Genomic DNA, 27,131 nt, shown 5'->3' with positions numbered 1-27,131 from the left:
GGGAGGCACTCTTCGATCATAATGAGGTTAAGAAACCTAGTGATAGGGGATGTAGTTACAAATCTTTCACCAGTACTCGCCCACCGGTTTTCGAGGGCAAAAATGGACCACTAGCAGCTATGAACTGGCTCRATGAGATGGAGAGTTGTTTCCTGACATGTCATTGTGCACCAAATGATATGGTGCAGTTCGCATCAACCAAGTTCAAATCGAATRCCTTGCAATGGTGGAAATCAATTAGAGCCGCTAGGGGACTATCTGGGACTGCATCTCTCACKTGGRAGGAATTCAAGGAGTTAATGAGCGAAAAGTTTTTCTCACCACTCCAGTTGAGAATATTAGAAAGTGAGTTCCTACAATTGGAGCAGGGAAACATGACTGTGGAGAAATATGTGGAGATCTTTATTGAGAAGTCACGATTTGCAGGGCATCAGGTGAATACCGAGATGAGGAAGGTGAATCGGTTTGTGGACGGACTGAAAAGGGAACTTAGGAGGCTTGTTGGAATGTCAAAACCTACTACCTTTCAAGATGCGGTAGAGTTGGCCACCCTTGCTGAGAAGGACAGTTATGTTCCGGATGCATCTAAGAAGAGGAAGATCAATCAAGCTRACCCGGGAAAATTCAAGAGAACTCAAGTCTTTGGGGGAAAGAATGGGGCAATAACTGCTTGCGTCACATGTGGAAGGAACCATCCAGGTGAATGCAGGTATGGCAARGGAGTTTGCTTTACTTGTGGAAAGCCTGGGCACATGTCAAAAGAATGCAAGGCTAGACCTATTTGCTACTCGTGTGGTGATCCCGGACATCGCCAAAGGGAATGCCCCAAGAAGAAACGGAGCCACCGAGGTTGCTCGGAGGATCAAACGGGAAGAAGCTGGATGCGCCAAAAGTGAAGAGTCGAGTCTTTCAGATGACAGCGGAAGAAGCAAAGGACACACCCGATGTAGTGACAGGTACATTTCTAGTCAACAAAATACCTGCAAGAGTGTTATTTGATTCGGGTGYAAATAAATCTTTTGTCTCCACTAAGTTTTGCATGCGATTGGGAAGGTCTCCTACGTTACTTAGTCAAAACTTAGAGGTTGAAACTGCTGATGGTAACATCACCATGGTGGGGAGTGTTTTGATAACTGCACAATAGAAATTGAGGGTCAAGACTTTGAGGTCCACTTATTACCTATGGGGATTATGGAATTCGATGTTGTCGTAGGAATGGACTGGTTGTCTAAACACCAAGCTCACATTATTTGCTTTAAGAAACTAATTCGAGTGAGAAATAAGGATGGGAATGAGATCACTGTGTACGGTAGCCGGCCTGGCAACCACGTTAACCTCATATCAGTAATCAAAGCTAGRAGATGTATTCGYAAAGGATGTGAGACGTACTTAGCTTACGTCATAGATGCTAAAATAGAAAAGGGAGCTATAGAAGAGGTCCCGGTGGTTCGGGAATTCCCTGATGTGTTCCCTGACGACCTACCAGGGGTACCTCCTGAAAGACAAGTCGAATTTAGGATTGAATTAACACCCGGAGCCACACCGATTGCTAAGTCACCATATCGACTAGCAGCTTCGGAGATGCAAGAACTAATGACCCAAATCCAGGAATTGTTGGATAAAGGGTTCATCCGACCGAGTTCGTCCCCATGGGGAGCACCAGTGCTATTTGTGAAAAAGAAAGATGGATCGATGCGCATGTGCATCGACTATAGGGAGTTGAATAAGGCGACAATAAAGAATAGATACCCACTACCTCGAATAGACGACTTATTCGATCAACTACAAGGAGCAAGTTACTTCTCAAAGATCGACCTACGTTCAGGCTACCACCAGTTGCGGGTACGTGAAGAAGAGATAGCTTGTAAAGTTATTTCAAAAGTCTAGTTTATAAAAATTAATTTCAGATGGCGAAACGAGGGATTTGATTTATCTAAAATTGGGATGTTTGATTAACAACTAAGAAAATATCAATCTTAAAAAGAAGCACATGGTGCAACAGTTGATTAAGACATTAAACAAATGATTCAGCAAAAAAGTGACATAGCATTCCTGTCATAATTATCTAAAATCAATAAATGATTTTATATAATATGACAGTATCAACTATCGGGTCAGACGGCCTCCCAAGAGTACACACCGGTCAACGTGCTATCGATACGATATCATTTATGTTAGACGTCGTGAATCCTAGTACAACACAGTGTTACCATCCTACACCGTAGGAGTATAGYGTTTGTCAGACACTAAAGCTATTTATAGCCTTCTCCTATTACCTCAGGTTTTGAAAGTCAATACATTTTATACACAAAATTAGTTGTCAATTAATTTTAATGTAATCATYAAATGAAATATTAAGCAACTGAAATAAATAGTAGACTATAATGTTAATAAGACACCTTTGTACTTTCACATTGGTTTTGGTCTTAATTTCCCGTTACACCCCAAGCTAAGGCGTTAGCCCATCATCGCTCGGTTTCTTCTCTCGAAGGATGTAAGGACTGAAAAATAAATAACTGATAAGGAAAAGTAAATTGCAGAAAATAAATTGCAGAAAGTAAATTACAAGAAATGGAAATACTGGAATTTAAAGTACTGGAAATTAAATGACTGAAATATAAATGACTGAAAGTAAATTGCTAGAAATTAAATGACAGAAATGTAAATTGCAGTAAAGTAAAGACTGAAATGTAAAGGACTGAAATATAAAGACTGAAATGTAAATGACTGAAATATAAAGACTGAAATGTAAAAGACTGAAATATAAAGACTGAAATGTAAAAGACTGAAATATAAATTATTAATAACTAAATATTATTAATTAATATTAATCTAAGACATGATGTATGAGAAATAGTACTTGATGGGATGAGGAAATGACTAATGGCAACCTTGGAAAGAGAGTTTGACTTTGAGGAAACTTGCAAGTCAAGTAACAAAACTTGCAAAACAAGTTTTGTTACAAAGACCGAAAAGGTTACTTGCAAACTCTAAAAAACAGATTATTTAGTCTATGTAAATTAGTCGTGAGCCACAAAGGATGAGATCCAATGTAAAGCAACAACGATCGACTAATTCGTAACTCGTAACAAAAGTAAGAAAACGTAACGTAACTTGGAAATAAAAAACAGAAATGAGATGAAAATTAAATACAAGCACTTAAATTAAACTTGAAAACGTAATCACAACTTCACTTCACAAAAATCAGTTCTTGGTTGGAAGCAAGAAAACCGAAAGCTTGATACCGAAAGCAATATTCTAGAGAGAAATTATCACCATCATAAGTGTTAAATGGTAGAAAGCATGAAAAAAATGTCTTTAAAACAAGCTTTAAGCCTTCTAATTATAGGCTAAGGGAGCTTGCCAAGTGGGAGCCACCTAATAAGACAAAAAGCTCTTCAAAGATGGGCTTTGACCAGGCCCAAGGTCGTTGACCCAACAATCTCTAAGGAGCAGCCAACGAATTCACGGCCCCGACAGAAGTGCAACTCCCGGACAGGTGCTATAGAACTCTACCACTCCTTGTCCTACAGGACTGCTGCAGGATCGGGCCCAAAAATCATCAAAAACCTGCATAAACAGGGGATTAACATTAGGTATACTATATTACTAGTAATATATGAAAAAGACATAAAAAGACTCAATTAAGACACTAATAGGCAAATAAAACAAAGGAAAATGGTTAAGAAAATGATGTAATAAGGTTAATAAATTAACACTTATCATTTGTACAAAACCCATTTCCACGCAACTATACCAGTGTGTCTCGCTGTCAGCTTGGATGAGGCAGCCTAGTTGTGGCATGCCCGGTTGGGGCATCTCAACTTCCCAACAATGAAACAGATGGTTGCTAAGGAGATGGTGCACGGAGTTCCAAACATCACTCATCCTACACAGTTGTGTGAAGCATGTCTCTTTGGAAAGCAATGCAGGATACCGTTTCCTGTTCAAACACAATATCGTGCTAAAAAACCACTGGAGCTAGTCCATGCAAATTTATGCGGTCCAATTACACCATGTACATCAGCCGGTAATCGGTACTTCTTTCTTTTAGTTGATGATTATAGCCGATTCATGTGGGTATATGTTATTAAGACAAAAGATAAAGCTTTGCTCGCGTTCAAAAGGTTCAAAATGCAGATAGAGAATGAGAGCTCATTTAAATTGAAGGCATTGAGAACAGACCGTGGTGGAGAATTTATTTCTTAGCACTTTGTTGATTTTTGTAAAGAACAGGGAGTGAACCGACAACTGACTGCTCCTTACACCCCTCAACAGAAAGGGGTGGTAGAACGGGGTGGTAGAAAGTCGTAACTGCTCTGTACTTGAGACTACAAGAAGTCTCCTAAAAGCAATGTCTGTCTCTCAAAACATGTGGGGAGAAGCTATCTGCCATGCAGTGTACCTGCTGAACCGCGTTCGAACTAGAGCAGTGAAAAACCAAACCCCATATGAAGCATGGAAAGGAAGGAAACCCAACCTTGAACATCTTAAAGTCTTCGGTTGCACCGGATATGTGAAGGTACCCTCTATTCGTTTGACTAAACTTGATTACAGAAGCAGGCCGATGGTATACTTAGGTGTCGAATCAGGAAGCAAAGCACATTGACTCTATGATCCACAACAAGGGAAGATATGTGTAAGTCGTGATGTAGCATTTGAAGAAAGTAAGAAGTGGGATTGGAGTGAACATCCCAACGAAGAAAACTATAACAGTCCGTAGTGGACAAAGTTTGTTGTTGGTGAATATTCTGAGACTAGGGGGATACTCCAATAAATGAAGACGAATCTGGTGAGACTGGCGTGGAGGAAGCAGCACCAAATACACCATCAGAACACTCACCAGCAGCCAGAGTGGCACCATCGACATTTGTAAGTACACCTGATTCTTCTACCTATGATGAAACACCCATTCGAGGTTTCAGGTCATTAGATGAAATCTATGCAAGATCACAACCGATTGAGCTCGATCTTAAGGAGTTAATGTTGGCTTTTGATGAGTCGACTAATTATCACACAGTTGTTGGTGATAAGAACTGGGAGGAAGCGATGCGGAAAGAAATTGAATCGAACGAAAGAAACAAAACGTGGCAGCTAACGGAGTTGCTGGTGGGGTACAAACCCATCGGTCTCAAATGGGTCTTCAAGATAAAGAGGGACGCTGCTGAAACGTGACAAAGCACAAGGCAAGGTTGGTCGCAAAAGCCTATGTGCAACAAAAGGGAGTAGACTTTGATGAAGTGTTTGCTCCTATCACACGATTAGAGACGGTGCGTTTAATACTTGCCTTATCTGCCCGGGAAGGTTGGGAAGTTCACCACCTCGATGTTAAGTCAGCCTTTCTTCATGATGACTTGCAGGATGAAGTGTACGTATCTCAACCCGAAGGTTTTACTACAACCGGGAAGGAGCACATGGTGTACAAATTATCCAAGGCATTGTATGGGTTATGGCAGGCTCCGAGAGCTTGGAATATGAGACTTGATAACACACTCAAACAACTTGGATTTAGAAAATGCCCACAAGAACAGGCAATGTACAAGCGATATACCGGTGATTCGATGATAATTATCGGTGTTCACATTGATGATTTAATTGTAACAGGAACTAGTAAAGGAGAGATTCTGGCATTTATGAAACAAATGGAGGGAGAGTTCGAAATGAGTGATTTGGGAACGCTCTCATACTATCTCGGCATCGAAGTACAACAAAGCTGTAATGGCATTTTTCTTAAACAAAGTGGTTGTGCAAGAAAAATACTACAGGAAGCTAGGATGTTGGAGTGTAATCCATCCAAATATCCAATGGAGCCAAGACTCCACTTATCCAAAGATGAAGAAGGGACACTGGTAAATGCAACAGAGTATAGACGACTGATCGGAAGCTTATGGTATTTGACCCATACCCGACCGGATCTAAGCTTTGCAGTAGGAATGGTTAGCAGATATATGGAATCGCCAAGGCAAAGCCACTTCCAAGCTGTTAAACACATCTTAAGGTATGTCAAAGGGACGATTGATTACGGGCTTAAATACCATAAAGGAGGAGACGGGAAGATAACTGGCTAAGTGACAACAGTCATAACGGGGACCGTAATGAAGGAAAAAGTACGTCTGGGATGGCATTTTATTTTTCAGAAAACCTGATAACTTGGTGTTCTCAGAAGCAGCGAACAGTAGCCTTGTCATCTTGCGAGGCCGAGTTTATGGCGGCAACATCGGCAACGTGTCAAGCTCTATGGTTGAGAGGCTTGCTTGGTGACTTAACAAGCTGGGCACTAAAAGAAGTCATGCTGCAAGAAGACAACAAATATGCAATAGCCCTTATGAAGAACCCGGTGTTCCATGGGAGAAGTAAACACATCGATACTCGATTTCACTTCATCCATGAATGTGTTGAAAATGGACAGGTGTTGGTGAAACATGTGAGCAGTGAAGAACAACGTGCGGACATCCTAACCAAAGCTCTTCCGAGGGTTAAGTTCGAGGAAATGCGAGAACTCTTAGGTGTTGAAGACCTCACAAGCCCAACTCAAAATTAGGGAGGTGATTGTTGGGTTTAATTCTGATTTGGTCAAACTGGTGGGCAGATCTTTAGGGATGCACCACGTGTGCATGATGGAATTTGTGGAGTCCGAGTCTTGAGGCAAAATAAATGGCACGAGCCAGTTTTTTATTTATTTTTAGTATAAATAGCTTAGTTGAGCTTTCCTTTACTCAGTTGTAAGTTCCTCGTTCAACTTTTCTTATCAGAAATAAAGTATCAAACATTTTCCCCAATTGTTTCTTCTTTTCGTTGTGTTGTTTTGGGTATATAGATCAAGATATCAGTCTCTACATAACATGCGGATAAAGCGGAGAATGTCATGGCTTGTAGGTGGTTCTTGGTAGTGAGCAAGCTGGAGCTCCTGTCTTGTAGGAATAAATAGTAGTTTGGAGATCTTGGCCCTTGATATTTTAATGGTGCAAACCATGTCATTCGGGGCATCAATGTCACCCATAATGCCACGGTTTTCTGGGTAAAAATCACAGGCATTCCAATACTGTTGAACATAACGTACGGAACCTCATTGTCAGATAGAGTCAGGGATGTTTGTAGTATGCAGTTTTGGAAAAATTCAACTAGTATGGAGAATCTGTCTTCAAACAGTTGGGGACGGAGATCGATGTGGTGGTTGTTGGGTTTGATGGGGAGGAAGACAAGGGCACGACTGTCAACACCGATGGACTAAACTTGGCTCTCATTGTGGTTGGAATCATGAGAAGCTGAGAAGGAAGCCATTTGAACAAACAATGAAAGCTTAGTTGCAGGTTTGGTTGTTGTTTGTTGTAAGGAAGAAGATGAGAACATAAAAGGTAAAATTGGTATAAGGGGGTATATATAGGGTGGGAGGGAAGAGGTTTGAAAGAAGGATAAAATAATAAAAAGAAATGATATATGGCATCTGACATTTTGTAAAAAGGTGAAAGGTTATGATCTTGAGTCGTAATAACAACTTACGATTACGATGAGTGTCAGACATATAGGGACACGTGGCGCAAGGGGTTGATTGGTATGGTAATATGGAGAGTTTGTATTGGGAAGGGTCAAGGTCACAGACTGATGACCTTGATGGGTGACCTTTGGTATGGTAATTATCCACAAGGATAATTATTAAGATATCCAAAAAAATTGAAAATCCCAATTAATTGAGAGATATATGCTAATTATGAAGTTTTGGTTTTCTAAAAAACCATGTTGTATAGTTTTTAGTCACAAAAGCTGCAATGTTGCATAATCTTGAAATAGTTTGCAATTAATGTGGGTTTTGATGAAGACTTTGTTCATGACCATTGAAGCAGAGAGAGGGGGGGGGGGATCTGGTTGGCTTGGATGAAGAACCAGAGGCTCTCTGGTTGATCATAAACTTTGAGTATGCCTTCAAATATGGGGTTTTGATAAAACAGAGGCTCTGGATGAACATGCGAACCCTTAGAAATAAAACCCTTGAACCATGAAGAAGAACCAGAGGGGATCTGGTTGGTCTTGTAGTTCAACCAGAGGCTCTCTGGTTGGTCATGAGAGTCAAAAAGTTTCAAAGTACAAGAATTTCGTGTCCCAGAGGCTCTAGATAGACGAACCAGAGGCTCTAGTTGGTCTAAATGCTACTTGGGATTTCAAGTAGGTGGACAGAGAGGCTCTGGTTGTGAATGAAGTTCAACCACTCTGGTTATACTATGACCAACAAAAGACTAAGTAAAGAGCATATGCTCCCCCTAGAACTATCCTCTGGTGGTAGGTTGGGTAAGCAAAACTCCCCTTTGAACCAAGAATATGGTTATGATTGGGAAGCCAGAGGCTCTGGTTGTGAAGGAGGGTTTAAATGGATAAAGACTTTGTGATGTTAGGTTGTCCCATAGAACTAGAAGGGGCTTTGGTCCTAAGGACTTGGTGTCCAGAGACAGTGATCTTAAGAACCTGGTTGTGCTTGGAGCATTAGACTTGGTCTAAAAAAACACTCTAATGGAACCGGGCTCTTGTCTTAAAGAGTTAGCAAGACAGAGGCTCTGGTCTTTAGAACCAAAGGCTCGGGTTACTTGAATTACACATTTAGTGTGAACAAGAGTTCTTAGATCAACCAGAGGGTCTCTGGTTGCAAAGAGGTAGTTTCTTTGATAGCATCCAAGATTTGAAAGGAGCTCTTAGTGCAACCGAACTCTGGTTGCAAAGGGTTATGAACCAGAGGTCCTGGTTAATTGATAGTGCATGTGGTGGTCTTGTATGAACTCTTAGTACAACTAGAGAGGCTCTGGTTGTAAAGAGTTGGAACAGAGTCTCTGGTTACCAGAGGCTCCGGTTGCTTTTAGAGATTGAAGACTTGTGATGGAGCAAAGTCTATTGGACTAGAGGGCCTTTGGTTCCAAAGACTTGTGATCCCATAAGCTCTGGTCTATGGAACTAGAGACTCTGGTTTCAACGAAGGATAAAAACATCAAGTATAAACATAGCTAGTAGAGGATATGGGGAACAAGTAGGACCAGAGGGGCTCTTTAGAACCAGAGGCTCTGGTTGTACTAGAGGCTTATTTTGGACTCGAGTGAAAAGAGTTGTTTGGACGAGAGGGGGTCTAGTTCCAAAGAGTTTGAGAAATAGAGGCTTTGCGTGTAAGGAGTGTATGGCTAAGTGAAATACAAGTGTTTCCAACATCCAGAGGCTCTGTTAAAGAAAACTTGGTTTCTTGGCCAGATTTTGCCACTTTTGCATTTACCAGAGACATAAAGGATCTGTGGTTGATTAAGAGAATACCTTAAGTGGTGAAATTCAGCATACCCATCTTGCTGACAGGAAATATAAATCTTTTCTCATCTAAGGCTTTTGTGAAAAGGTCAGCAAGTTGGATATCTGTAGGAACAAAATACATCTCTATAGTTCCCTTTTCTACATGGTCATTGAGAAAATCTTACCTGGCATCAATATGCTTTGTCTTGGAGTGCTGCACTGGATTTACAAAAATAGCTATTGCACTTTTGGAATCACATAAGATGGGAATCTTTTTATAATGAAATCCATAATTTTCTAGTTGGGTTTTCATCCAGAGCACTTGTGAACAACAACTAGCAGCAACAACATATTCTGCTTCTGCTATAGATGTTGAGACACAATTTTGTTTTCTGGATGTCCAACTTACTAATTTATCTCCCAGAAGTCGACAGCTCCCAGACGTACTTTTTCTATCAAGTTTGCACCCTGCATGATTTGCATCTGTATAGGCTATTAGATCAAAGCCATAGTTCTTTGGATACTAGAGGCCCAAGGAAGGAGTCCCTTTTAGGTATCTAAAGATCATCTTGTCAGCAGAAAGATGAAATTCTTTCGGATTTGCTTGATATCTTGCACAAAGACAATTAGCAAACATTATATCTGGCCTACTGTTAGGTACAGGAGTGATCCAATCATGCCTCTGTAGGTTTTTACATCTACAGTCTTGCCTGACAGATCAGAGGATAACTTAGCTCGTGTGGCCATAGGTGTTCTCATAGATGATGAATTTGAGAGATTATATTTCTTCAGAAGATCAGTCATATATTTGGACTGATTGATAAAAATCCCTTCTGAAGTTTGTTTTATTTGAAGACCCAGGAAGAAACTAAGTTCTCCCATCATACCCATCTCAAATTTACTTTTCTTCACGTCTGAGAAATTTTCACAAAATTTGGAGTTAGTTGAGCCAAATATTATGTCGTCCACATATATTTGGACAAGTAAAATATCACCTTTGTGATTTTTGAGGAAGATAGTTGTGTCAATTGTATCCTTTTCGAATCCATTGGCCGTGAGAAAAGTGAAGAGTGTATCATACTAGGTACTGTGTCTGGGTGCTTGTTTGAGCCCATATAGAGCTTTATCTAGAAAGTAGACGTACTCTGGATGTTTGGAGTTCTCAAACCCAGGTGGTTGCTGAACGTAGACTTCTTGCGGTTTGCCATTAGAAAGGCAGACTTGACATCCATTTGATAAACCTTGAATCACTTGTGTGTTGCATAGGCTAAAAAATTTCTTATGGCTTCAAGCCTAACAATGGGAGCAAAGGTTTCGTCATAGTCTATCTCTTCTTCCTGGCAGTAGCCCTTGGCAACCAGCCTAGCTTTGTTCCTTATCACCATTCCGTCCTCGTCTTTCTTGGTTCTGAATACCCATTTGGTCCCGATGGCAGTTTTTCCTTGGTGGAGTGGCATAAGGGACCAAACTTTGTTCCTCTCAAACTGGAGCAACTCTTCATGCATAACATCTATCCAGTTTGGGTCTTGTAGGGCTTCAGAGGCTTCCTTTGGTTCCACCATGCTTAGGAAGTTTTCAAAGAGACATTCACACCAAATGAGATGATGGATCACCAATTATTTGGTGATGGAGATGGTCTTTTGTCCATTTGGTGCTAGATTGGGGTTTTTGAGCAACATGATGCAGTTCTTCATTTGTAGGAATGGTAGATGGAACCGCTTGCCCCCCCCTCCCTCCCTCCCTCCAATAGATCTTCTCCAAGTCTTCAAATAAATGAGTGAGTTCTAATTCCGTTGGCTTGTGGTGTGATAATCAAAAGTCTTGTGAGTTTGCCCAAGTTCTGAACTGTGATGTCCAGTCATAGGTGATGTATCATCAAAGGATACATTGTCTAAGGTAGTGAAATTCTTTTTTTGAGGCCTTTAGGTACATCCGTTTTAATTTGATGCGTGCTCTACTATGTTAATAAAAAGTAGTTGTACCCTCTTGATAGTGTCATTGCATGTGGAATTAAACGTTGTAAGTTCATATCTTCTTTGACTCTCTTTTAATTTTTTGGTGACAAAAAAAACCCTACTTGGGTTGCAAAAGAATCCTCTCTCGTATGCCACTTTAATTAAACCGTGCTTTTTGTAATTTATTTTTTGTTTATTTTATATCATGGTATTATTTTGTGACCCGCTTGGAAACTTTTCTCGATCTGTGTATGCACAAAATCCTAGCTGATGGCATGAAACTTTCACAGTTCCATATACATTAAGAGAGCTTGTCTCAAAAACCATTAAAGATGACTTCAAGATAAAAGAAAGATAAGACACGAGTTGTTATTATTCGTTACAATCGGGCTGTTTACACTAACCTTCAAGCCAGAAGACCAAAAACCGCATGTACATCAAAAGAGTCAAAAAGGAGAACTCACAATGCTCAAATCATAAAGACAGCAAAGACAAAGAATTAATAATGAGCGAGTTGCTTTAGAGAAGTAACCGAAAAAACTGCAACCTTGATTCAATCACAAGAACCATCAACATGCCGCCTTTTGAGCTCAACTAGTTTCTACGAAAGTAACGGGTTATGCAATAGATTATAGCATCTTCATTTCTTCAAAAACCTTTTCCACAGGGAAGTGGGTTCATTCATGGGTTGCATAGGACCTTCCGTAGCTCAGCAGGCTGCATGTAACATATTAACAACCAGCTGCTTTCAAGAAGTTATCATATGGACTTGCTGCCGGTAACCTGAATGACTCTGTTGCATTAGCATTACTTGCAGCAGGAGCCTGCATTTTGTTCAGGAGAAGTTTTTAATATGTATGTGTGCATTTGTATGTATATATATATTGTTTTGCACAAAATTCATATTTCAATGAGTACCGATTGGACTTCAGGTGCTGATTGCTTGTTTGTGTCACCACTGTTTTGCATCAGACTGGACATCTTTGTTTGCTTTCCTATTCCGAGCTCCTCAAAGTGATTGGTCATTTCCAAGAAAGAGATATTTGGTGCATTGCATACTGACATTCTACCAACTTGTGCCGAGTCCATGACCTGCACATGATAAGGTAATCAACGTTGTAAATATAAACAGTCCTTGGATCTTTGAGAATCTTTTCATGCCATTATTATCGACACTTTTTTCTGTTTTGATTCTAATAAACCAATAATCACAATAACAATCAATATCCACATAGATATAGAACATGATCATCCTTACAAACAATGATAATTAGATTGGAATTCCCAAAAGACTTACTGATTCTAACAATTGATCAACACTCAAGAGATCGGACGCCCCGTATGCCATTTCTGATGGTTTGGTGATATCATCATCAAGCGAAAAGAGTGAAGCAACCTAGAGAAATCAACACATGATCATAAGTGAAAAACCAAGTAAAATTATAATTGAAAACAGAAATACTCAGCTCTCAAGAGCATTTACCTCATCCTTCGAGTGACCCTGTTCTGACCTGTACTCTGTAGGGCATACATCATCAGGCACAAATTTGTGCGTCAACTCTTCCTTAATGCTGCTCACTTCAGACTGCACATATACAGGCATTTGAGAGCACTTCAAATCTATAACTTGATCCATAGAGTCATGATGTTTTTTTAAAGCTACAAGAAAATTATATGACAGGTTTACCCCTATGATGGTTTCCAAGTGTTTCACAACAGCAGCAACTAATGATTCTGTTGACTGGTCTTTTGCAAGCTTTACTTCTGAAAGGGATTTCTGGGCAGCCCTGTTATCCTCCTTAGAATCAAAGCCATTGTTGATTTGATCTGATCTAGAAGCAACGGTCAACTTGCAATCATCAACCAAACACAAGTATGGATCAACCTGGCACCATAACAAATCAAAAGCCGTATTATGTTGTGAAGTTAGATTATTAGGGAAATAATGATGTTTTCATTAAATGGAAGGGGAAACAATTTAAAAAGAACTTTAAAGGCTAATGGGGCAAAGTAGAACTTAGAAAAAACAAGTAACATACCATCTTATTAGCAAGTGCAGACTTAGCAAGTGGAACAATAGGGACAAGACCAAATGCTTTCCCGGATATTATTATCATAGAGGTCGCCAATGTATAAAGAGATCTGCGATGTGATGGTGAAAGTGATCCTGCAATAACCATGATAATCGATCTACAATATGTTTCTATAGCTTAAATGTCAAAGGAACCTTAAAAATCAGCAAATGACTGTTAAATTCTACTAGACAAAATAATGGATAACCCCAAAAGCATTACTAAGAAAGCTCTTAACTTGGCAAATATGTGTTTAATCTAGTTCTCTAGAACTACATTCTGGGTTTTATAGCAGCTAAATTTAATTGGCAATAGATAAATTAATAATTCACCTTAAGTTTGAATCATTTTGTTGGTCTTTGAATGATCAGGCCAAACATAACTCTTACGAGTCCAGTTTTGCACACCAAACCAGAGTACCTTTTAGGTTACTTACATTATTTTATTTTATTTTTAATCATGGTATAGTACTAGTCCACGTACATGATACTCGTAAAAAACGATTATGAGTCGTGGAATGTTGAATAAAAAGACAACGATGATATGACTCATGAGCTTTGTACTATAAGACATATCTATATAAGTATGTAGTCTGCAGGCCTACCTCCTTCAGTAAGAGAAATATTTATCAAAGAAAATGCCAGCTGGAAACTTCGAATTAGAGCCTCACGGCTGGAGTTCTGCACAAATTAAAAGAAAATAATAAAAATTACAAAAAGGGTCACAGAGCATAAGAAGGTATATCTTTCAAAGATATGGTTACTATAAGGGTGTGATTGATAATTGTATATTAATCTTGGTGAGAGGAAAGCCATTCATATTTTCTACTCATTTCTTCTGTACAACTTAAAGAGGTTATATTCTGAACCAAGTGAATTGGATTTTACTATGAAGGGAGAACAGGGATGGAAATTACCTTCCCACGAGAGAATAACAACACCAGGCTGTAGGTGTGAGCAATTGCTTCATAATTTTCAGGTGTGTTATCAGGGAAGATGGACTCCGCCCAAATCGAAGATAGGAGGAGAGATATTTGATGACTGCTTAGCCTTAGTGTAATCGCCTCCTGCGGTTTAAATGGGAAGTAAATTAAAAAAAAAGGATAGAAGAGAGACAATATGTCATATAATAAAGATGGCATAGTAGGTGGAAGAACCTACATTATCGTTCTTTTGAACTGCTACTTGAGGAGGCACTGGATTTTTCATGCTATACTTTCGGCTGTGAATTGACTTGACTTTGCTCATCATCCCACCATTATTTGTTTTTTGTTCCCCTTCATTAGACACTTTTTCTCTACCCAAAGAAGGCTTGTCTTTTTTCATCTTCTCAAAGAGGGCGGCTGAAGAAGAAAAGACAGAAACAGTCCTCGAGAGTGACCTTGGAACATTTTCAGCCTTTTGGGGATCAGAACCCATGTCTGGACTTGGATGAGGGCAAACAGAAGATGGTACAAGAACCACGGAGAAGATACGGTGAGCTCCAACTCGAGTTTCATGGTCTTGATGAACCATGGCAGGAAGCAACTGATGAAATAATGCTTCAGGAAATGCCTTCTTGTTATATGCCATATTTGGCAATGAGGCTACAATTTGGCCAGTGCGGTAAACAGCAGCAACTGTAGTTTGTGCTATAATTTTAATATTAGAGATGTTTTCCATCATGACAGCCATGATATCAAAAATGGGGCTAGCATCACCAACCTGATTTATTAAGAAAGTCATTTTAGCCCAAAATTTAATAACTACAAAATCAATGAAAATGATACTATTTCATGATAAGAAAGAAGTAAGGATACCTTGGACGATAACTCCACAAGGCATTCATCTACAGCTTCTTGGAACTTTCTATTCCACTTGATCACATCAGATCCAAGGTTTGCATCAGTTAGTGAATGATGTATGCTTCTTCTCAAATGTCTAATAATATCATTTATAGCACTGACTATTGCAACAGAGGCTTTTATCTTTGTTTCTCTTGCGAGTGAGGTGGCAATCTCTAGAATGTCAAGCTGCATGTTGGGTCGTTTAAGGACATTTTTGTGATCAAGATGCTTGACTAATACAGAAAGCAGAAAATGTGTAATTTCTCCTGCAAAATATGGAAGAACATCATTCAGTCGTTAAGTTAGGACTTAATTGCTAGTACAAATAAAGAAAAAAAAACTAAATGGACTCCGAGAATTATCAGTACCAGATTCATCTATTATGGTCTGCATGTCCTTGAGCACTGGGAATGCAACACCGCGTGAAATAGGCCATAGATTCTCATTATCAAAATAACGAAACAAAGATTCCAGAATACGCCGCATGGTTGTAGCTTCTGTGGCCAACTTAGCCATGTTATGTAGGCACACACGGGACCAAAAGCAAGGGCTTTTAGCATCTTCTCTGCATAAAAGAAAATTTGCCAATGATATACAACTGAAATATTGGAATATCTGTTAAATAATTTTCTCTATTGCATTCTCTTGGAAAGTTGACATTAAACTTTTTGGAACAGAGACTTACGCTGACATAGTTACTTCACCCTTCTCATTTACAATTGTTCTCCATGATGGAACCTTTGTCAGGGCACCTGATGGAGTCATATTCCGGTCATTTTTAAGCACTTCCTGTACCCAACGGTTCTGGTTGGGATTGTCATAGTCCTTGCTTGTAGCTCCATAATTTTCCAAAACTACGGAAACAATCTATGTAATGGATATGAAGGTCATTAATATGGTTTTAACTTGTATGTTTTGTACACCAATTAAGATTTAAGAGGCAACTCTCTTACAAAAAGAATTGTAAGAACTATGCAAGAACAAATAGGAAAAAGTAAAGGATGTAAATTAGAATGAGGTCATTCTCGTAATTTTTGCTATTAATCTTATGTGCTTTAGTAATTAAGCCTAGCATTGAATGTTCTTTAGTAAATCAGAATGTACATGTGCTTATGCAGCTTGAATGCTAGCATACATGAGAAAATATATTTTTCATTTTTGTATATTTAATTCACAATCCTTCCCCTTCCAAGGAAAGACCAGCATTCCATTCGGCTAAGGGTCTCATATTACGGAGGCACATGAAAAGAAATGGATCATATATCATCAAGAGCAAGCAGCTTGGATGATATTTACAAATTTCACTTGTCCTCGTTTAAGGCATGGCAGTTTAGAATCTAATGTTTTTTCAAACACACATTTTATACCCACCTAAAAAAATCATACTTAATCCGGAGAACTTAGTAAATCAGAAAAAGAATATGAAATTGAAGACCCTTTTAGAGTTAATCAGGAGCTTCATATATCTAACAATTGCAGTCCCTCTTAGCTTAGTTTGGGAAGTCATCAAGATCATCATTTTAGAAAAAGAAAAAAATGAGGAAAAGAGGATTCAAGATGCCCGTAAGGATCAGGACAGATACAATAGAGCCAAATCGCTATCAAAAAAATGAGGAAGAGAGGATTCTATGGTTTTCCCCCTCAAAGTATCCAAAAAGTAAAGGTATTTGGCAAGGGGCTTATAAACGTATCACAAGTGAAAGGAAAAAAGTGCATACGGTCGAGCAGGAAATAAGTTGTAGATAAAAGCACTTATGCTTACGTTGTCAAACTCTGGTGACATATGAGAATATTTACCCATGAAGAAAACCTACAAAAACAGCACATCAACGAAAGATAGTAAATATATGAAATTATTGATATCTTTATGATTTTAGTTTCTACAATTTTCTATTTGTTAACTTGCTAGATCCATGTCAAGTAAGTCATAATTCATTTTGTGACTAAGTTATATTTTGAGTTTAGAGCCATTATCTAGGGAAGAACAGACATACCATTGAGGAAAGGGCTTGCAACCCAGCCGCTCGAAGTGGCTCCACTCTTGCATCTTCCCCAACTTCTTGAGCTAAGTGACAGAGTTTAGGGATAAATTTTTCCAAGTTAAACATGTAAGTCGCATCTTTCTGCACATCACAAAAACTTGTGAATACAGAAGCTAAAAATAAAGACAATGTAAACAAAGAAACAATCAACAGCCCTGACCTGACAATTTACGAAGTCAAATAGTGTTTGGCATCCTATAATTGGCATTTCATCGTGTCGTGTCTCATCCAAAAGAGTGTGCATGATTGTTAGTAAACTGTTTGCAAAAAGGGGCCTGACAGGAACAGAAACAGTATTACTCTAACACGAAAGTTCCAATAGAGGAGCAAGTATTTATTGATTAACAAGCAATGAGAATGTTAACAGCCCAAATGGACAAATTAAATCAGCATGATGAGAACCATAATCGATGTATACAGAACACAATGAAACGAATTATAGGCCTAAAAAGATAACTTGGAGAAACATAAACCCCTAAAGAGAACTAAAAATCCTCAAAACTTACCCTTAAACTCCAAAGTATACTTGTCACCCCCCCCCCCCTTTCTCCTTGTGTCAGAATGTAAGGAAAAAAATCAGTTTGTTACAAGAAACTTACCCAATTAGACATTATATATTTAAAATTTAGCTTGGTCAACTCTAGCACGTCGTCTCAAAATGTGTAAAAACTAATCTGTGTGCATAAAAGAAAATTCTTCATCTTCACTTGGAAGTGATTACATAGCAAACAAAGAAAACTCCAATCCTAATTGATCTTCTCTCCTTCACAACATATGCAAATTGCCTACAGTGATTACTTGGGCATTTTGTAACCCGTGAAAGATTCTCCAGCCTTCTTCCTAATGTACTGTCCTTCAAGAGCAGGTGCATACTCTTAAGCACCCTGAACTACGGTGAATAGTGCTTGGGTGTATGTCATCACTGAAAGATAAAGACACTTCTATGAAACACATGTGCAAGAATATGTAAACTCTCCTACCAGTCATCTCCATAACAATTCAACAAAGAAAAACACCTTCGGATATTGAAGTCATCGTAAACATATAGCTCTAAACTATAACATTCTACCTTTGACTAGAAGCCAAAAGTAGCTTTATGACTCCATAAACACTGTTCCGAAGGCTAAAAGTTATTTTATGACTTCAGGGACTTTCAGCAAGAGAAAGAACTGAATAAGAATGTACTTTGGAGCAATCTAAATACAAAAAGAGCGACAAAATTTTCCATTAATAGTATTTGCCTTTTTTGTTGCAAACAAACATCGTTCTTCCAGAAATGCAAAAAAAAAAAAAAAAATACAGTTTCGGATCATCGTGGAAACATATAACCAAAACTATCCATCATAGATTATACTTTTTGTTGAATGCACTAATTCTTGAGGACTGTAATATTTTTATGATAATTTAAGCAACAAAAAGGCAAGTACGATGGTTCGAAAAGTTGACCATGCAATATAAAAATCAATCACAAACATTTAAAATATGGAAGCTCAAAAACAGTGGCCGAGTTATCAACTCCTCACTTACCAAAGAAATATAAGACAATGTAGCGATGCAACAAATATTTATGGATGTCACTAATGCATAGTCCTTGAAGGAATTTATGACTCAGTCCAGCTGTCCAGGCACAAGTCAGGGGGTCGTTCATGAGGTATTGCTTGAAAAGAAACTTCTTATAAGAGGGAATTTCAATGGTCTTATGAATAGAATTACTGTAGCATCTGATGCATTTATGGAGGTTTTCCTAATGAGAGACCAAGAATTAATAGAAGAAATCTTGTACAATTCAGTAGCCTTCAGGTGGTGGTAAACACTTCCTACAGAAAATGTTAGTCTCACCACTAGGAGAAATGATCGAATGCTTTGCATAGATTGTGAAATTTTTACCTGCGACTGTGTAGCACAGCCACAAGAGGCATGGTATTGAAGAAAAGGGAGGTCAAACATGTGAAACCCAAATATATAGCATGTAAAACTGTTAGGAGGCATCTGTAATATTTTCATTGTTTCTAACAAAAAGATAACTGGGCTACTGTCCCCTTTACCCAAAAAAATCTATTATGAGCCAAAAAAAAGCACCAAATGAAGTTAGAGGCAAATCATGCGTGAAATTCAACAAATAACTAGAAACAAACAAAGAAGAAATGATGTATACAAATTCGAGAAGGTAAGAGAGAAAATCTTGGCATGAAAATCATAATAAAAGGCACTAAGAATGAAAACCAAATATTAATTCAAATGGATAAGGTGAAAGAAATGTAATGAAGTTATTTTGATAGATTTTCCAGCAGAGATAGTGAGACTCACTCATTGACGCTATCTGAATGGTTTTTTTAACATCTAGAAATTTGAAAGTAGTCAAGGCTTGAACACCTAATATTATGTACATCAAATATAGAAACCCTTTGAGAGAAAGCCACAAGGTATCCTATGTTGCTTAATGTTATATATTTGGTCAAAGATGAGTGGTATTATCTTAGTCCAATCAATGAGAACCTTAGTGAATTGAGTTAGATTCAGTAGCTCACAGTTGACATCGACTCCAGAATCGAGTCAAAACTTATGCTCAAGATGAGTCAAAATTTCCGTACCATTTTGCAAGAGAAAAAGAAAGGCAGAAGTAGTTGAACAAAGAATGTATCCATGAAGGCATGATAGAAGAATACCACAGATCAACATAATAGGAATGAACTTACATTTGATCCTTGCATGAAATCAATAGCTTCCTGTAAATACACATGACAACTTTTGCACCTCGAAAGTTACGATTTCTTAATTCCTTGTAACAGCGTTCCTCAAGGGTGGTTGTGATCTGAAGGTAAGATTGGAGATTAATAAAGGAAATTATGGAAAATTATATTACTTCCACATACATTTGGTTAACATAAGAAACAAACATGTTGGTTCTTATCTGATACAAATGGGACTAGATGTCCTATACATATGAAGTCAAGCAAGTTATAACTTGTCATTAACTTTTGATGAAGTTTCTTTGAATTAATATGCTCCTAATAATGTTCTTTATTTCTTTTATTGGTGAAATTTTTTATCCTGTAGGTGGGATGTGTGTTTTGCCACAAACAATTTTGACCATGTCGTTACCACTATAATTATTAGCACAAAAAATGCATCATTTTATAAATTACTAAAAATGTACCTTTGGGATCCGTAAAGGGTTTCGCACAGCATATTCGCAGAGTTTTCCGATCTTCCGGTCATTTGGTTCTTCATCCTTTTTTTTAAAATCCAACATAGAACATGTTACATAAGCACGATGATATAACATACATTACATGAGTAATTAGGATTTACAAACGTATTCTGTTGTAACATGTCATGCTCACTCAAAGAAAACCTTCAAAATGTTCTTATGATGAGGTCAAGCTCTCAGATCTGAAAGGTTATCTTGTTGAAAGTAGTCTTTGTACGATGAGATCAGTAAAAACTGAAGTAACATAAAAACTATGTTCTAGGACTATTCAAAGAAAATAATTATTATATTTTTTCAAAGCAAGATTCAATGAACAGTAAAAAAATCTAGTAATGGCTTGATGTTTCCACAGGCCACATGGATATTGATATTTTCTATGCTAAAAGAATGAGTTTTAGGTATGTTGTCATGCTTATAATATTGCTATCATCATTGAACCAGGAGTTCTCAATTTGTGCACCATGAAAGCTGAAGAGAGCGAGAGACCAATAAGTTAGGCTCCTCGATGCGCTTGTATCTTCTAAGATAATTCATGAGGACCAAAATAAGGATCAATAATACAACCATGATTGTCAATCACTGATTCATCATGCAATTCAACTCGTTGATTTTATGGCTAATCACCCATTGCCATGTCTTCCTCTGGGATATCATATACAGAGGGAAAACTAGGCAATTAAGCTGCTTTATTTGGTTATCACTGCTGAAACAAAGCGTTGATCTGAAAAAACCTTACAATGCTGACGGTATTGTTAATCTCAAATGTCCATCAGTTGTGTCAAAGATAATGTTAACCTCAGGATCCAGTGGAATGTTAAAGCTCTACAAATAATTAGAATCAAATAAATACTAATTTGCTGCGTATTTATCCTTATCTAGGTACAAAGACCTTTTTTTTGGAAATCATCACATTAGTTTCAACCTATAAACTAGAAATTCAGAAACAAAGATCTTCTAGATGATATAAGAAAACCATCAAATTTTGTGCCACATTTCAATCACATTATAGAATCAAGAATGCAATCATGACAACAAACACATATAAATATGTAAAAAGTTTAGAGGACACTGACCGGATGAGTAGGGAATATATCCGAGATCAACTTCTTGTACCTCTTCACAGGCTGCCTAGACCTTGTTCTCAATCCAGGGCAGAAGCAACAAAGACTGCCACATGCTGGCAAAACTCGCCTTGATATTACCCCGGAAACAACACTCATTTCTGGTGTTTAGATAAAAACAAAGATAATAATGTATTACCGTTAAGGTAATGATTTCCTACCCACTTTCTTCTTTGAGCTTCCTTCCCTTCTAACCCACAAATTTCTTAATGAATCAAGAAGGGAAGAAAAGCTTATCAACCAAAAGATGGGTACGTCTTCAAATGCCCCACCAGCCTGTAAGAAAACAGATAAAAGATCTGAATCAACAATCAAAGTACCATCAACCCATCACATCAATAACAAGAAATTACATAAAATCATTTAATATCAATTAAGCCATTTCATCAAACAATGGGTCTGCATGGATGTTCTTCATAATAAATTTAAATCCCATCGTAATTACAAATCCAATCACATCATATTGATGATACAATCATATATAAATTAACGTCAAAAGATTTGTTTTCACCTTCAAGTCGACGCCTATACGACAGGGGCGAGAAGGCTGGTTAAGAACGTTAAAGAACTTTAACAATGTACCAAATCTCCAAAAATTGCTCCACCATTCCTCTTATGCATCTCTCCCTCTCCCTCTCCCTCAAACCATTCCCCATTTCTCTCTCTCTCTCTCTTTTCTCTCTCTTCTTTTTTTGGATAATTTACCCAAAATTCAACTGTATTTTGTGAATAATAGCTTTCGACCGTTAGATGTCTTGAACCGTTTGAGTCGTGGGAATTGGGGGAGTATCTCTTTCAATTATAAATTTTTAGAGTAAATTACACTTTTGGTCCTTATAGTTATCAACCACTATCAACTTTCATCCCTCTTTTAAATTAATTACAGTTTCAATCACTGTGGATGCTATTTTGCTTTACTTTTGGTCCCTCAGAAAACTAATTAGAGTTTTCATCACTGTGGATGCCATTTACTTCATTTTTGATCCCTCAGACTAACTTCTGTAAATAGGTCTGTTAACTCAGGGGTATTTCCGTGTTTTGGTATTCTTTGATTTCAGTTATGATAATATAAATACATTTTTATTATGCTATATTAATATAATAAACACATCTTCTTCAACCCTATTCTTCACCGTCAATTCTTCTTAACCCTCTTCTTCACCGTCAGTTCTTCTTATCCATCGGATACGTCATCAAAGTTATCAAAATAAACCCAGATCCAAAAAGTGAACTACTAAACAAGTCAAATTAGTGCAGATCAAAAAGCCCAAACCAATATTGGTCTATAAATTGGAACAAATGTTAAACAAATTCAAACCCCAAATTATGTTCCTATGGTTAGTTGTTCCAACCTAGATGTAACAAAAATTGAAGCTTTGACCTGCTTTACATTGACGCTACAGAGAGAGAGGTGAGAAGAGAAGGGGGAAGAGGAAGAGGAGGTTGTCGGTGTATATATCGAAGCTGAAACCCCTCAAAAAAACCTCTTGCCACGGAAGAGACAATCAGACCTTGATTGGAACAAAAATCCCCTACTCGATAAAAACCGTCGAATCTTGATTGGAATCCAATTGCCCAAATGAAACATACTGGAGACTTTGCAGGTGGTGGTTGTCTTAGATCGATGGTTTATGGTGGTCGTCGCTCCCCCAAACCTGGGAGTCACAGGTCGATGAAGATATGTTTATTATATTAGTAATATATAATAATAATAAAATATATTTATCTAATTATAACTAAAAATTACAGAAATAATAAAAATACAAAAATACCCCCTAAGTTAACAGGCCTATTTAACTGAAGTTAGTTTGAGGGACCAAAAATGAAGCAAAATGCAACCATAGTGACTAAAACTATAATTAACTTAAAAGAGAGAGGATAGTTAATGGTAGATGTCATATTTTAGGAACCTTCATTTCCATCATGTCGGCAACCAACTCTCCCCTTCCCTGATCGACATTTGTCTCTTGCCATGAACCATTGCCACGTGTATCCATTGTCTCTGTGTCTATTTGCACCTTGTGGTCTAACCACGAAGAAATAGAAGAAACAATTATCTAAATCAAGTTCCAACGATTCAAAAGATCGATTGGTTAGAGTTCACATTGTGGATTTAGTCACAACTTAACATATCATAAATATAGTCACAACTATGATCAATGTGAACATGTATAGCATCCTTGCATAGTCATCGATAACATTTTTTTAAACCACTGTAGTGTCAAAGCGTTTCTTGCATTTTAGATAATAGTACAAGAAAAATCATCTGCACACCAACACTCCACGATAAGCTCTGAAGGCTAGAAAAACCCAAACCGCACAACTGAATTAACCGAGTTAACATAGGTGTTAAACTCACAAAACTATCATACCAATTACTTTCCACAAACGTTCTTATCAAAATTCATAAACAACACCCCCAAACTAGACCTCCACGATAATTGAAAAAGTCGAATATGTATGAAACAGTTGCCTACACAACGTGGTTCCACACGACATGATGCGACTAATGTTATGATTGGGATCGCATGAGCCTCTATCTGGGTCGTTGTTCTATGCAACTCACAACCAACCATGAATCTAATTACTCAAATACTTCACAACAAAACTTAGTCCAAAATTAAAAAGTTAAAACCAATTTGGTTATTCCTGTAACCTGTTCGACGAAATGACACATAGAAGTTTGTCTTTTATTGGGTCAAGATCTTTTTGTTGTATGGTCAATCGGGTTTGTCCATGGTCTTTGGTATAGGTAACTGTAACGAAACATATTTGTTAACGAAAAGGATTACAATTATAAGAGTACATTACTACTTGCACATTTAAACCGAAACATTATATTGGCGGTATACAATCATTCTGGCATTTGCAGCATAAACTTCATCTACAAATCTCCCACATTCTCTCATTCGGCTTCAAATTCAGATAACATCTCTCCATACTTGTTTTTGAAGGTATGGTTGAAATCCTGACCATACAAAACAGATACCCATTTATCGTTCAATGAAAGTTTCTTCAAACCAAAACTATCAAAGCATGGAAACGTAACGGGAGACTAGTGATGCTTAACGTAATCAACCACTTGCATTATGTGATTTAAAATAAACATACCCCGATTGACATAGAAAGAGCATAAACATAAAATCCAAGATTACCGGAGATTGCAGTTGTTGTCGATTTATGTTTTCAGTTTGGTAGTGCTTAATGCACTTCAAAACTGTGCGTACTCATCTGGATTACGTACTTGTTCCTTCACCGTCTTACAGAGATGAATACCTGCCAACAACTTGAATGTAAGGATCATAAACAATACTGACCATCAAAGCATTCTGAAGTATTTTTCTTACACCTACTCACGTATCTGTTAAACTCACAGAAATAGCTTACTGAAATGTGCTGAATGCTTACAGCATTACTGACAAGTCTTTCTTGTTAATGATATGTAAGTTTGTATGAAAATAGGTTGTTGTCGAATGTATGACATAATAATAATGATATATATATATATATATATATATATATATATATATAGGAGCATATTCAAGGGAGAACTGAATTGTTTGTGGTAACTGTGAGAACCAATATTAACCACAAATCAATATATAAATTAGGAAATTTATAAATTTGGTAATTTTAAATTAAAATCTTAATGCAAGGATATTTTTGGTATTTTAAAACTCTCCTCTCTCCTCTCTCCGGCCACCGTTCTCCGGCCACCGTCCTCCGGTGATACCACTATGATACTACTGTGATACTTAAAAATATTGACTCTGTTAAACAAAAGATACATTGTGATACCTAATCATATATAAGATGCATAGTGATACCACAGTGTTACATCTTCGATCGACCACACAAACGACATCAAAGTGATACCCAAGCACATATATGATGCATTGTGATACCATTGTAGTATCACCGGAGGACGGTGGCCGGAGGACGGTGGCCGGAGGACGGTGGCCGGAGGACTGTGGCCGGAGAGAGAAGAGAGGAGGGAGGAAAGTTGTAAAATACCAAAAATATCCTTGCATTAAAAGTTTAATTCAAAATTGCCAAAATTATAAATTTCCTAATTTATCTATTGATTTGTGGTTAATATTGATTTTCGCAGTTACCACAAACTAATTACTTCTCATTTGATTAGGCAAGAATTGAGGATATTTCAGTCTTCTTCTTTTGAATTAAAAGACACATGATGGAAGAAGATCCAAGGACTTTGATAAGGACTTTGATAAGAACTTATTAAAATATAAATATATCTTCTCTTTATCTATTTTATAATTACGATTGATAAGATGTATTCATATGTGAATACACTTGTGTAACATTATAATTACCCATTTGATCCAATTCTGAATACGTAGTTAAAAAGCCAAAAAAGTCAACTCAAATGAATTAAATAAAATCCTCGTTTTTATAGGCAAAATTGTATCAAAATGAAATAAATTTTTCTTTGATTTCTATTGTGCAGGACCAACTTTTAAAATCGTTATTTAAGGGTCCGGACCAAAGTTTGTGTTTATCCATGTAATAAAAATTTAAGTTGGTAAAGACCCGCCCCTCGTTTCAGTCAGAATGAGTCCCCGGGATGCTTCGAGCAAAACTTATTCCCGGGGTGTGACGGGTGGTCTTCAAGCTTTCACTTGTATTTTCATAGAGTAAGTTCATTCTTACCAACTTAACTAATTCAATTCTTTCTATTGGGAAGCCTCACCCTCCTTCCCTAGGTCGAACAAATCGGAGTGCGGTGTACTCCGATCTATAATATGCTGCATCATATTAAATTACCGGCAACAGGTCCCTTAAATAAACAAAAACTCTTGTCCAGACCCTTAAATGAATATTTTAAAAGTTGGTTACTCAACATAAATAATATTTGGGCAAATTGGGTGAAAAAGTAACGTACTTTAACTTGATTCCTGTTTTACGTAACGTACTTTCAAAACTTCCATTTTGGTACCTAAGATACCACATCACTCGCCAAATCAACATGGTAACCGATTAATGTTTCAACCAGTTACCCGGGTACTTAAATGTTTAAAACTTTACATCTCAAGTACCAAAATGAAAGTTTTGAAAGTACGTTACCCAAAATATCTTATGAAAACTGTTTCTAAATAATTTAGAGATGTTAATTTAGTTATCATGAACAATCTGAAGAGTTACCTTCATGTGGATTCCGTCCCACTAGAAATGCTATGAACATTGACGACAAGAAGTTCTCGATCTTGATAAGTAATCTAAAATCACATTGAAAAATAAAGAATAAAAACGTAAATATAAAATAGACACCATTGCAAAATAAAATAAAAAACAGGAGAGAAAAGGTTGTTACTTGCCTTGCATGACGAGCCGCCACATTGAAAACGTGTAAACGTTTATCCTTCATGAGTGAAAAACGAGGGAAATGAACAATATTGTTCATTAATATTAAAAATACTCACGTTTTGGAAACTGAAGGCATGAAATAAACATATTTAATAAGCCAGATCCCCGTACAGTAAATTATAACGCGCTCGATGTGGGACAAAATCTTACTAACCTTCACACATAGAGAGAGGGAGGGAGGGAAATGAAAGTTCAGTCGCAAACCTCTTTTTGTTTTCGGTTGTGAACTGGGGACAAAGGAGAGAGTGACACGTGTCCC

The 27,131-nt window shown here is 37.5% G+C and overlaps 2 protein-coding genes across 2 annotated transcripts; one reads left to right on the top strand and one right to left on the bottom strand.

The window, feature by feature from the left end:
- Positions 1–119: 119 nt before the first annotated feature.
- LOC112517748 lies at positions 120–896 on the top strand. The gene has a single exon (XM_025125124.1). The coding sequence runs from the start codon at positions 120–122 to the stop codon at positions 894–896; it is 777 nt and encodes a 258-aa protein (XP_024980892.1).
- Positions 897–11,706: 10,810 nt separating this feature from the next.
- Positions 11,707–21,583, bottom strand: LOC112518714. Its single transcript, XM_025126505.1, is given in 18 exon segments — positions 11,707–12,037; positions 12,132–12,305; positions 12,511–12,798; positions 12,901–13,098; positions 13,253–13,380; positions 13,890–13,965; positions 14,202–14,348; positions 14,446–14,838; positions 14,875–14,988; positions 15,084–15,376; positions 15,479–15,675; positions 15,796–15,977; positions 16,873–16,920; positions 17,105–17,233; positions 17,313–17,427; positions 19,849–19,964; positions 20,310–20,384; positions 21,437–21,583. Coding segments are annotated over 18 exon segments (2,913 nt in total). The 3' UTR covers positions 11,707–11,944.
- Between the last annotated feature and the right edge of the window lie 5,548 nt (positions 21,584–27,131).

The sequence above is a fragment of the Cynara cardunculus genome, assembly GCF_001531365.2.
Source record: "Cynara cardunculus var. scolymus isolate 2C chromosome LG 9, CcrdV1, whole genome shotgun sequence".
Classification (NCBI taxonomy): domain Eukaryota; kingdom Viridiplantae; phylum Streptophyta; class Magnoliopsida; order Asterales; family Asteraceae; genus Cynara; species Cynara cardunculus.
The sequence above is the reverse complement of the archived record's forward strand: the minus strand, read 5'-3'. Positions and strand labels throughout refer to the sequence as shown.